The 12,811-nt window shown below is 56.5% G+C and overlaps 1 protein-coding gene across 11 annotated transcripts in view; it reads right to left on the bottom strand.

Annotated features, from left to right (window-relative positions):
* The window catches only part of TPCN2 (two pore segment channel 2), a 32,119-nt gene extending 26,721 nt beyond the window's left edge, over window positions 1-5,398 (bottom strand). For 2 of the 11 annotated variants that reach the window (XR_012918903.1, XM_076001719.1), the window contains exon 1: window positions 4,472-5,392. Coding sequence is in view for 7 of the 11 variants with exons in the window: in XM_076001719.1 (XP_075857834.1) it covers window positions 4,472-4,580 (109 nt within the window). In the remaining 4 variants the exon portion in view is untranslated. Of the gene's footprint in view, window positions 1-4,471 lie in introns of all 11 variants that reach the window. The other 9 variants (XM_012757678.3, XM_076001718.1, XR_012918902.1 and 6 more) reach the window with 8 other exon arrangements.
* Window positions 5,399-12,811: the final 7,413 nt, after the last annotated feature.

The following is a 12,811-nucleotide window of genomic DNA, read 5'->3' as shown; positions in this document are numbered from 1 at the left end:
TTCCAAGGCTCCATCTGGAAGGAGATGCCTTGCACCCTGCAGTGTGTCCAGAAGACAGGACCCCTCCTTGGCAGCACTGCGGGTGCCCCAGGCAGGGCCCAAACTAGGTGAGGAGCCGATGCGTGCGTGCACAGGAACCAGGCCCAGGGGGCAGAGCTCTGCGTGGACAGCACACGCACCCGGCAGCGCCCAGGAGAAGCAGCACCTTCTGCAGGGCCTTGGACCAGACTTGGGGTTCAGGGCCGGCTCTCCCACCTGCCGGCATGGAGACTGTGGGTGTCTCCTCCTCTGTCAAATGGGGGTGGAATGGCTGCCCCGCTCAGCTCCTAGAGGGTGCCATGAGGTGCAAGGTGGGAGTGCAGGAGCCCCCTGCCAGGCCTGGAAATGGAGCATGCTCAGTAACCACCGACTGCCATCACTGTTCTTCTGCCTAATCCCACGCAGCCTTTGCCAGGACGCTGTACCCAGTGTCCTGCCTACACTCTGTCAAAGGAGACCATGGATTTAACACTGACATGTAAAGCTGACCTCTAGAACCAGAAGGTACCGCCCTGACTCCTCTCCAACACTGAAACTACCAAGGTCCCATCCCTGCACATCACAGTCCAAAGGATCAGGTGACCCCAGGGTCAGCACCCAGGCAGCATCCGAGTCCCCCAGGCCTCTGCCAGCACCCTCCTTGGCAAAGGGTGGCAGCGGCCACCAACCAAAGACTTGAGTTGTCATGGCACAACGTCTCCCAGCGGGCCTGGGCAAGGGTAGCAGTTGGCTCCTGACTATGAGGAGCCTTCCGGAAAAGTCAGGCGGCAGAAAAGCCAGGTCCCAACACACCAGCCCAGGAACTGCAAGCCGGCACACTGGGTCATCACTGCAGGTGGGCTTGGGCACCCCCAGCAGAAGCTGCTGTGCAACAAAGGGAGAGGGGAAGCTTGGGGAGCCAAGGCCCACAGCAGCAGAGCAGCCGGGAGGCTGACGTCCCACTTCCGGTGGCCTGGGAGCCCTGGGCAGCTCACAGGTCGGGGCCTGGAGATGAGGTGCCAGCCCACACTGCCCGTCATCCCTGGGGAGGCAGTTGCTCCTGTCCCAGGGCTTGTACAGGGGGACATGAGGCAGAGGCAGCTGGGCACAGGGACTGATCGGAAATGTGGGTGACCTTGGAGAGAGAGGCAGGAGGCTGGACCCCATCCTGGCTCCGCCACGGCCTTGCTGTGTCACCTAGAACAAGCACCTTCCCTCTGTCTGGGCCTCGGTTTCCCCACATGTACAACCAGAAGGTTCACCCCGAGGACTCCGAAATGTTTTCCCAAGAATCTCCGAAGGTGGTGGGATCCCCTAAAAGCGTCTGGGAAAGCTGTGAACAGCAGCCACACTGTTTTGCTCCTTGCTGTAGCTACACAGCCCAGGCCTGCACAGGGCTCGGACACACCATGATGAACAGCCCTTGAGTAAATGAACAGCCCTGAGTGGAGCCTGGAGGGCAGGTGGTCTAGAGTCCCCACATTACCAAATTCCCTGGGGAGAGACAAAATCTCAGACAAGAAAAGTCAGCCAAGGGCCCGGGAATCACTCCAGTCCCAGAACTGCGGAAGAGGCTCACAACCACCCATGCAAGCCATCACAGGCAAAGGGGGGGGGGGCACCCCTGAAACTGCCTAGCAGCTACTCATGATTCCCTTATGCCTGGCTTTTTGGTTGCTGCTTTCTAAAACTCTAGGTCTGGCCACCCAATTTTGCCCGGTGCCCCACCCTGCAGCAGCCTGAGGATCTCGTCACAAACACTCAGGAGCACATCATGGCTTTCCACAGGGCCCTACTGGGCAGGTCCACACTCCCCCCACAGCCTGGCACCCCAGGTCCACCTACTCACCTCCTCCCCCGATGCTTCCCCACCTCGCGCCCTCCATGCCACTCACATTCTAAACCTGGCTCTGCCAAGGCCTTGCTCTCCAAAGCCACCAAGCCCCTGCCCAGGCTGTGGCCTCTGCCAGGAGCACCGTCCTCCAACTTGTGGGTCCAGGGACTCCCCTGGGGCAGCTCACCCTGCCCTGAGGTCACACCCATCACCCCACTGGGGCACAGCAGGTCAGAATGTTGCCTCAGAGCACAGAAGACAACGGGGGCTCAATGGCTATAGCCCACACTTCAGCCCTGGACTGATCTCCCTGCCCTAAGCCTCTGCTCCCCAACACCCGGGTCTAAACTTCCGCTCCCCTCTTGTTCCAGGCTGCACCTGCTCCACCTGCCCTGCTGTAGGGCCCTGGCCAGCGTCCTCTATGACCCCAGGCAAGTCCTTCAACCCCTCTGTGCCCTGGTTCCTCACAGACCCCACCCAACAGGAGTTACACATAGATTGAACTGGCTACTGAAGCCAGAGTGCTTTGCAAAGCAAGCACTTCATAAATGTTTCCTATTAGTCTAAAAGCTTCATGGCATAGCAATCCCTTATCCTCCGAATTTTCCATAATCAGTCAAAGGGTGTTTTCTGACCCAGGAACAAGAGAAAGCAACTGTTCTCAACCTTTGGCCATGGCCACATCAGCTGGGGCTGAGTTAGAAGGACCCGACTGCAGGGTCCACTGGGGTCCTCAGGGCACCCAGTAGCAGCAGGACCTGTGAACCCAGAGCACAGGGCCCCTGTCTCAGAGCCCCACACAGGCGGTGGCACAGACTGAATGAGCCTTTCAGTCTCCACTGCTCCCGTGCTGCGTGAGCCCAGCCAGACACCCTGGACAAGAAGAGTCAGAACACAGAGTGTCCTGTGCACATTCTCAGAAGCCCTCACCGAGGCCACAGTGTGGGGACAAAGAGCCCCCCCAACAAGAGTCCCCTCTTGCCAGCCACACTGTCAAGCCCTGGCCCCTATCTCAACAGAGCAGGTCTCATCTGCCAGACGCCTGCTCTGCCAGGGCCAGGACCTGCAATAACTAATGGACTCCTACCCCGGGCGGCCATCGGCACCCCACACTGGCCCACTGGGCCCTGTGCTAAGGGCAACTTCTGCATCTCTCTGAATTCTCACAATGCCCCTATTTTAGGTCATACAGCCAGGAAGGGGCAGCCCCAGAAATGCACCTAGACCTCCAGACTCAAAAGTCTGTCAGGCCCAGCACGGTGGCTCACTCCTGTAATCCTAGCACTCTGGGAGGCCGAGGCAGGCGGATTGCTCAAGGTCAGGAGTTCAAAACCAGCCTTAGCAAGAACGAGACCCCGTCTCTACTATAAATAGAAATTAATTGGTCAACTAATATATAGAAAAAATTAGCAGGGCATGGTGGCGCATGCCTGTAGTCCCAGCTACTCGGGAGGCTGAGGCAGGAGGATTGCTTGAGCCCAGGAGTTTGAGGTTGCTGTGAGCTAGGCTGATGCCACAGCACTCACTCTAGCCTAGGCAACAAAGTGAGACTCTGTTTCAAAAAAAAAGAAAAAGTCTGCATCCCCTGAACACTGCCATGTCTTACATGTCTTGTCAAGGGACCTGCAAGACCTTGTCCCTGCAGACCTCATTCCTGACTGGTCCCAGGAGACAACTGCAGAACTTCCTGGGGGCAGCCTCTGAGGTGGGCAGACAGGGTTGGCCACCTCGGCCTCTAGTTTTATCATCAAACTCTGTCAGGTCCTGGATGGGCCCAGGATACAGACCAGTGGGTGGGGACCATGATTCCAACCGGGTACCCTCCAGTTAGAGGAGGAAAAAGGAGTCTAGAGAGGGAAGTGGCCCGGGCACCAACACCAAGAGTGGTACTAGCAGCAGCTGCACCGGAACAGAGCGCTGTGACCTTGGGCAGGTCTCGGGGCATCTCTGGGCCTCAGTTTCCGCACCTGCAAAATGAAGCTGAGCCCCTTCTGCCTCTAACTCAGCACCTAATCCCACAGATGTCAGCCAGGGATGGATGGCCGCACCCTCCCCGAAGGGATTCAGCAATCTTCAGCCAGGAGGTAAACAGGAAGAGCAGGGAGGAGGTGGGGAGAGGACGCTGGGGTTGGCGCAAGGCAAGCAGCCGCAGCCACCGCAGCCCGGTCCCGGGCCCACCCCACGGAAGTGGGACCAGGAGCGGCGCTGCAGAAAGGACTGGCAGGTCGCTCCCAGCCGGGCTGAATCCCAGCTCGGCCACTCACTGGCTGTGTGACCCTGGCTACCGTAACGCTGTCTCTGAGCCTCAGCTTTCCCCGTCAGAAACGAGAAAAAAATAAAAGTTCTGCTTCCAGGGTGTGGGCCCGGCCCGGCCCGCAGGGGGCTGCCCCAGGTCTACGCCCCGCGATCCCGACTGCGCCCGCACCCCGGGCCGGGGCCTCGGACGCAGCCCAGTCGCCCTCAGACAAGCGGCTCCGCTGGCGCCCGCTCGGCCCGGCCGGTGTGGGCGCGCCCGGCCGCGACGCGCGTTGCGGTGGCCGCAGGACGCCCACGCACGACCCGGTGCCCGGGATGCTCCAAACCTCTCAGGCTCCCCTGTCCCGGGCCCGGGCCGCTCACCAGGGCTGGCTTGGACGCTGCGGCAAGTGGCCAGCCCCGCCGGGCAGTCGCCGCTGCCGCCGCGGGCGCGGCCCAGCAGGGGGTCCGACTCCGCCCCGGGCTTCGCCATCCGACGCTCAGGACGCGACCCTCACAGAAGCTCGGGTCCCGCGAGCGCCCGCCCCCACTGCGCAGGCGCAGCGCCCGGCCCCTGGCGTTTGGAGGAGGAGCGCGGAGCACCGCACGTGACGCTCTTCACTACCAGCCAATGAGAACGGAGGTCTCGTGCGTGGGGCGGGGCTTCGAGAGTCACGCCCCCGGAGGCGGGGCTCACCTTCTAACACCCGGGGAGGGACCCGGGGAGGGGCGGCACCTGCGGCTGGAGGACGCCCCGAGGGCGGGGGAGCGGTGCGTCGTCAGCAGTGGGCGGTCTCGAACCAACTCTTCCCAAATGCACAGCTTGGGCACTTCCAGACCTGCTGAATCAGAAACTCTGGGCGCAGGGCCCAGGAATCTGTGTTTTAACAAGGATTCAGGATGATTCTGATGCATGTAGGTACTGGGTACATGGGGGTGACTTCAAGGGACACCCCCAAAATGGAACTCGAGTTTACCCTCTGATAATGAAATTGGGAAAATTAAATGGAATTAAGGGTAAAGTTTAAAAGCACAAATGACACACTTGAAAAAGATACTTTACAACATATCTAAAATTAGTATGTAAAGAGCTTGTATTGTTCTCTCTTGCTGCAGTGATAAATTACCAGGAACTTAGCATAAAACAACTCCGCTTTATTATCTCTCAGTCTTGGAGGCCAGAAGGCCAGTGGCTTGACTGGGTTCCTGTCTCAGAGCCTCACAAGGCCAAAGTCAAAGTGTCTCTGAGCTCTTATCTGGAGACTCAGGGGAAAATTGACTTCCAGGCTCAGCCAGGATGTTGGCAGAATTTGTTCCCGTGGGGCTAGGACTGAGGTCCATGTTTTCTTGCCGGATGTGGCCTGGGTGTCATTCTTATCTTGGAGTGGCCACTGCATTCCTTCCATGATGGATCTATCCCCTCCCCCATCAAAGCCAGCAAGAGCACACTGAGTCCTTGTCATGCTTCAAATGAGCTGCTTGAAAATGCAAAACGATGCTCCAAATCTCTCTGACCTCCCCCTGCCAGATCTCTTTGCTTTTTTTGCCCCTTTTTTGCGGGGGTTAAAATATATATAAAATTTACCATCTTAACCATTTTTAAGTGTACATCTGAGTGGTATTAAATACATTCATAACACTATGCAACTATCACCAACATCTGTTTCCACGACTGTTTTCATCTCACGAAACTGAAACGCTGTCCCCATTAAACACTAACTCCCCATTACCCCCACCTCCCAGCCCTTGGCAACCACCATTCTCCTTTCTATAATTTTGACTATGCTAGGTACCCCATATAAGTGGAATCACACAGTGTCTGTCCCTTTGTGCCTGGCTTATTTCATGTATCATAATGTCTCAAGGTTCATCCATGCCGTAGCATGTGTCAAAAGTTCCTTCCTTTGTAGGGTTGGATCATATTCCCCTGTACTTACGCATGACATTTCGCTTATCTTTTCATCCACTGGTGGACGCTGGGTTGCTTCCGCCATTTGCCCATTATGAATAATGTTGCTATGTACAAATATCTCTCCGAGACTCTGCTTTCAATGCTTTTGGATACAGACCCACAAATAGAATTGCTGGATCATGTGGTAATTTATTTTTAGTTTTTTGGGGAACCACTATATTGTTTTTCACAGCAGCTGACCTTTTTACATTCTTGCCAGCAGTGCACAAGGGTTCCCATTTTCTCCACATCCTCACCAACGCATTATTTTCTGGGTTGTTTGGTTTGATAGTAGCTACCCTAATGGCTAGGCTAATGGTGAGGTGATACCTCATTGCTGTTTTGATTTGCATTTCCCTAATGATCAGCGATGTTGAGGATCTTCTCATATGCTTATTATTTCTGTTCTCGAGGGGCCCAGCTGGCCCCTAAGAGGGGTCCCTGGCCCCTAAGAGGGGTCCCTGCTCCATCTCAGGGTCATCTTAGAAGGCTGCCTACCTCAATCTGTCGTGTGGAAGTCAGCACGTGAGACTGTCGGGTCGGCCATCTCCTTCTCAGTTCTTGGTGTGTTCTCGGCAGAAGAATGACCAGACACACCAAAAGCAAGGCAAACGTGAAACGAAGTTTATTGAGGAGGGACAAGATAGGTTCACAGAGCAAGAGCAAGATACATTCACCACAACAAACAGAGCCCCAGTCCTAACAGGAGTGCCCCAATTATGGTCTGGGGTCCTGTTTTATAGTGTCTAGGCTGGCCCTCCTTGTGGATCGAATGTTACCACTGCACCACTTCGATGGACAGCTGGGAGTTACATAACCTGGGTCGTAGTACGCATGCGGATTTCCCATGAGCCTCTCTGAAAGCCCATTAGGCGGGTGCACTGCGATGTAGATTTAAGCTGATGACATGATAATTAGCCTTAGGTTGTTCTGGGTCACCTTCCAGATCCTACTGTACCTGTGCTGTTTGGCCCGCCGTGGGCTGGGGAATCCTCTGTATTCTTCTGCAGTTGGCACGCTAAGTTCTGATCGGCAGGGTGTTCCCTCCTCCCCCAGGTGTGGCGATTGTTGGGGCACCCGCCTTTGTCCCCAGGAGGGGCTAAGAGGCCCCTCTCTGTCTGCCTAACAAGACTTTGTGTTAACATTCATTCCTTTGCCCCTCGTCCCAGGTCATCTCCGGCACCACAGTTCTCATCTGGTTCTCACATCCAGCCTGTGAACTGAGAGAGCTGTCACCTCCCTGAGTCAGCAGATGAGGAAACTGAGGCTGGAGGGCCTCTGCGATGTTCCTTCCCGGGGCCGCATCGCCCAATGAGCTGGAGGCACAGTGTCCTCCGAAAACAGCACTGGTACATCATCTACCGTGTCCACAGACCTGTCCAGGGCAGGATGAATCTGGAAAAGTGGGTCTGAGCCTGGAGCGGAGGGTAAACCAGTGGCAGCTCAGCTGGGATTGCTGCTCCACAAAGAGCAGCTTCGTCCTGCAAACTGCACGGCCGGAGGGAGGGTCTGCACTGAGTGTGAGCTAGTGTTGTGCGATGAAGATGAGAAAGTGCCTCTGCATGGAAATCCAATCCCTCCCTGCCCTCCCCCCAGGCAGGAAAACAACCCGCAGATTCATAAGGAGACTCTGTCCTTCTTTCTCCCATCCCACCCCAATAAATCAACCAAGAAACACCCCAGCCGCACAGCTGCACTCTCCAATGGGGCTTTTGTTGCCTGTCCATGCCATGTCCTTTGGAACATGCAGTGGAGAAAGACACCCTCTTGGTGGGGACACTGACTTTGGCCCAGCCCAAGGGTCCCTTATGTCATACCAGGGCTGCTGCTGGAGACTCCGCCATCCACTGAGAGCTTTTTCTCCCAAACTTGGTTTGAATGTCAGAAATGCCCCGCGGGCTCCCAAACTCTGCCCTTGCTGTGTGACTTTGGGCAAATTGCCTCCCATTACTACGGCTGAGTTCCCCCTTTTTTGTAGGGGGAATAACAGTATCTTCCCGTGGCTGCCGGGGCATCTACAAGATGAGATGAGGAAAGCGCCAGCACAATACCTCCATCGAGGTCACCTGAGATGGAGAAAGCCCGTGTGAGGCAGGGCGGGCTCTCTCCCCAGCAGGAACCTCCCAAGAGGGACCCAAGTGTCCTTGCAGCCTAGTCACTGGCCATCTGAGATCAGGCCCCCTGGCCTGTTCTAGCTGCTTCCCCACCACACTTATTTCCTCCCTGGGTGCAGCAGGCCCACCCCCCACTGGGAGCTGGGCTTCCTCTGTTGAGCTGCATGGGCAGAAAGCATGTGCCTACATAGGTCTTCCTATCTTTATGGTTTTCATTTATTCACTTGCTCATTCACCCACACATCTATTGAGCACCTACTACATACCATTAACTGTTCTAGGCATTATTGAATAATTCAAAAGGTGCTCATTCTTAGTTTCTAGTATCTTCTGAAGCCACATGGAAGAAAGGAAAACTGACTAGGCCTCACTGTCAACTGGGCAGAGCCTGGGCCCCCACCTGCCCACTGCCAGCCCGTGAGCTCAGGCAGCCCTGATGCCTCGCTGGGCCTCAGTTTCTGCATCCATAGAATGGGAGTGACAATGGTGATGGCCCTGGGCTTGTGGACAGGAAGGGCGTGCAGCAGGGCCTCCGCCGGCTTCCTGCCTCCTTCCTGCCTCTTAACACAGTGCTTTAAGATCACGGGATATTCTCCGATCCCTTATCACACTTCAGCCCTGAAACTGCTTCAGAGAGCAGCACAGCAAACATCCCTCTGTTGCACGTAGAGAAACTGAGGCTCAGAGAGGCCATGTGCTTGGTTCATAGTCACACAGTGAGTGAGGGGTGCAGTGGACACCCAGCCTGGCCCCAGGACAGGAAGGAGAGTGCACGAGCTGGGCACAGGACCGTAGGCCGGGTTGTCCTTGCCCTGGGGAACAGCCCCTGGGAAAACCAGAGGCTTCCCAGGCCGTGCGCTATTCTGAGTTATCTTACTCGTGACACACTCTACAAGAATCTGGGGGGCCCCAGGTCCTTTGTTATGTTGGGAACCGAGCTGCCGTGGTGGCTCAAGGGAGGGGCCGTGGGGGACAAGAGTCACGGTGAGGGGGGTGGAGAGGAGCCGGACCAAAGCCAAGCCCAGAGGCCTGCAGGGCTGGGGTGCAGCCCTGTGGAGAAGGCTCAGCCCGGCAGCCTGAGGCAAGGCTTTGAGCAGAGTCATTTGTGGTGGTGGGCAGGAAGGCAAAGCCAAATACGGTGGGTTTTCAGCAAGTGGCAGCTGGGATCCGTCCCTGCTGGGACCTCTGGGAGACAAAGAACGAGCCTCCACGGTATCCCACCCAGGGGCAAGGAAGCTGGGTGCTCTCCCAGCTCCTGGCCGACACTGGCCCTGTGCAGGGGACTGTGCCTAGGGCACACGTGTCTTTGCGTGTTGAGGCCGAGGGCTGGCAGGGGGCACCATCGGCCCCTCCCGGATCAGGGAGCGCCACCATGCTGCAGACAGGTGCCAGTGGCAGCCACTGGGGTGAGGCCACGCCTGGCTCAGGACTGTCCCCCACGCCCCTGTTCACAGACCACCCATGTGCCCAGCAGAGCCGCGGCTGGCGTGCAGGCGGGGAGGAGTCGCTGGCAGCTTCAAGCCCCCCATGCTATCAGCACCTGCAGAAGAGGACAAGAAGAGAAGCCAGCGTCGGGGTGGGCTCTGAGGGTCCCGAGCGCTGGAGAAGCCCCTCGTCGCCAGCAGCTACCCCCTAGAAAGCCCGGCAGGCCGGCCCGCAGCAGGAGTCGGAACGGGAGGCCGGGGGTGGCCGGGCGCTGGATCCGAGCTGAGGGCTCAGCTCCGCCGTGGCCCGCAGTCGGAACAGGGCTGATGAGGTCGAGCAGTTAAGGGGGTTTGGTCTGATCCCTGTCACAGGAGGCTCAGCAGGGCCTCAGATCCACGGTGGTTACTCCCCTGGTTTTGGAGAGCCGAGGGGAACACACACTCCCGGCACCTGGCAGAGTCGGCAGTGGTTCCCAGCAGACTGGTAGGGCGAGGGCTACTGTGGTTAGAAACGGCCAAGTAGAAGCCACCGGACTGCCGCTCTCCTAAAAGGGAAACCCGCATCATGTTGTGAATTCAATCAGGCAGCGACTCCAATTTTCTATGTTCTTCTGGGGGTATCTTTACTGAGCAAATCAACACAGCTCCCAATAACTGGCAAATTCTTTTTTCTCTATAATCACGACTTAAACAAAAACGAGAAGCTCGTTCCACCTGGCAGTGACAGCAATACACCGTCACCATCGTACCTGGGGACCGTCAGCTGCCCAGCCCTCTATGATGGCTGGTTTTGAGGGACGGGGATCACCCCACCATTCCGCAGGCCAGCAGACTGCCCCACTCACTGATCACGCAGCGTGGACCTGATGAGCAAGAAGCAATAAACACACAGAAATCGTGGCAAGGCTCCTGCACGTCAGTGGCGGGAAGTGAGCTCCATGGAATGCCTGCCATCTCCATATGGTGGTCGGGGACAGGTTGGGATATCCCCTCTGGGCAGAAGACCACCAGTTGCTGCCCCAGGCACCTGCGGTTATTAAGAAAGCAGCACAGGCCGGTGCAGTGGCTCACACCTGTAATCCCAGCAATCTGAGAGCCTGAGGCAGGCGGATTGCTCAAGGTCAGGAGTTCAAAACCAGCCTGAGCAAGAGTGAGACCCCGTCTCTACTAAAAATAGAAAGAAACTAATTGGCCAACTAAAAATATATAGAAAAAATTAACAGGGCGTGGTGGCGCATGCCTGTAGTCCCAGCTACTCAGGAGGCTGAGGCAGAAGGATCATTTGAGCCCAGGAGTTTGAAGTTGCTGTGAGCTAGGCTGATGTCATGGCACTCTAGCCTGGGCAACAGAATGAGACTCTGTCTAAGAAAGAAAGAGAGAAAGAGAAAGAGAGAGAGAGAGAGAGAGAGAGAAAGAGAGAAAGAAAGAAAGAAAGAAAGAAAGAAAGAAAGAAAGAAAGAAAGAAAGAAAGAAAGAAAGAAAGAAAGAAAGAAAGAAAGAAGGAAAGAAAGAAAGAAAGAAAGAAAGCAAGCAGCACAACGTTTGGTGGGTCTCTTCAGATTTTGGGTGCCACATACACGTCATTTAGGTGTACTCTTCCCACTGACTGCCTGGTAACCTATAAAGCTGCTGGTTTTGAGTAGGGCAAGAACAAGAGAAGGCTCTGCAATCTGCATTCTGCAAGCTGTTGGACCACTCAAGCCCAGTTGACCCAACAGATCCGATGGATCTTGCCGTGCCTGGGCAGGTAGGTAGGGGTTGCACAGGAAGCCCGAGGCAGGCTCCAACAGGAGTGTCCTAGAAGAGACCGTGAGAATTTTGGAGCAAAGTCATATCCTGTCCTGAAGATAACTGTTCCCCCCTTGTAAAACAGCTCTGGCTTGCTCTTAGGCCCCAGAAGAGACCAAATGTGTGACCATGGGTCACGAAGGTACCATGTGACATGAGCTGCCCATCTTAAAACTAGAAGTTAACTAACCCAGCAAGTCATATGTTTAGACGTGCGTCCCAGCACTGTTATCAAGTGGAAGTGGGACATAGGAGCTCAGCCTTGAGTGGATCCTGAAGGCACAAGTCACTGCGCGAGCAAATGAGTCAGACCGCCCACCACGCACCCACGTCGCTGCGTCAGCTCCTCCCCTCGGTCTGCAGATGAGCTCACTGGTGGCGGGGTGGGGGCGTCCCTTGCGATCAGTTGACTGAAGAAGAAGAGCCTCAGGCCTGTCGTACATCTGCCTGTGCTGGCACCATCTGAGGGTGGACAGCTGTAGCTCACGGCCCCAGGAAGGGGCAGCCCTGGAGTGTCTGGGGACAGAATCCCAAACGGTGCACCTGGATGTTCATTTTGCGCCGAAGGAGAGATGGTCAGAGGTGTGGGTCTACACGGACTCGTTGGCAGGGCCTCGTAAATGCTCAGGGGCGTGGAGCGGTGTTGGACGGTCGGGGCCACGGTCTGTGGAAGAGGCAGGAGGATCGGATGAACCTCTTTTGGCGGGCACATCAACATCCGTGCCCGTGTGTACTCGCCAACGCACGGAGGAGGCTCTCGGCTCGAGGGTGGACCGGGTGGCCTGTGCGGAGGACATCGCTCAGCCTGTTTCTCTAGCCGCCCTGTTGTGCGTGGGCTCAGCACCGTGACTTCCCCTCGCCGGGGCCGACGCGTCCGCAGCCGCTCCTGGGAGCCCCCCACACACCCGTTCCTCGGGGGAAGGCAGCCACCTCCTGGCAGGTTCATTCCGTTGGACCATTCCGTCACGGCAGGGACGGAGATTTACTTTTCCTGGAATAATCGCTCGTTCTGAACACGGAGTTGTCTTCCCTGCCTACGAGGCTTCTGCCAAAGCCGCCATCCAACGTGGGTCATCGTTACATTCAAAACTGCCTTGCTCCTGCTCCGGGAACTCGGCTTCCACAAATAAAGCGCACGGGTAGCCGGGCGCGGCGGCTCACGCCTGTAATCCTAGCTCTCTGGGAGGCCGAGGCGTGTGTATTGCTCAAGATCAGGCATTCGAAACCAGCCTGAGCAAGAGCGAGACCCCGTCTCTACTAAAAATAGAAAGAAATTAAGTGGCCAACTAATATATATAGAAAAAATTAGCCGGGCATGGTGGCGCATGCCTGTAGTCCCAGCCGCTCGGGAGGCTGAGACAGGAGGATCACTTGAGCCCAGGAGTTTGAGGTTGCTGTGAGCGAGGCTGACGCCACGGCACTCACTCTAGCCTGGGCAACAAAGCGA

This window comes from Microcebus murinus, chromosome 4 (genome assembly GCF_040939455.1).
Source record: "Microcebus murinus isolate Inina chromosome 4, M.murinus_Inina_mat1.0, whole genome shotgun sequence".
Taxonomy (NCBI): Eukaryota; Metazoa; Chordata; class Mammalia; order Primates; family Cheirogaleidae; genus Microcebus; species Microcebus murinus.
This window is presented reverse-complemented; position numbering and strand designations above follow the sequence as displayed.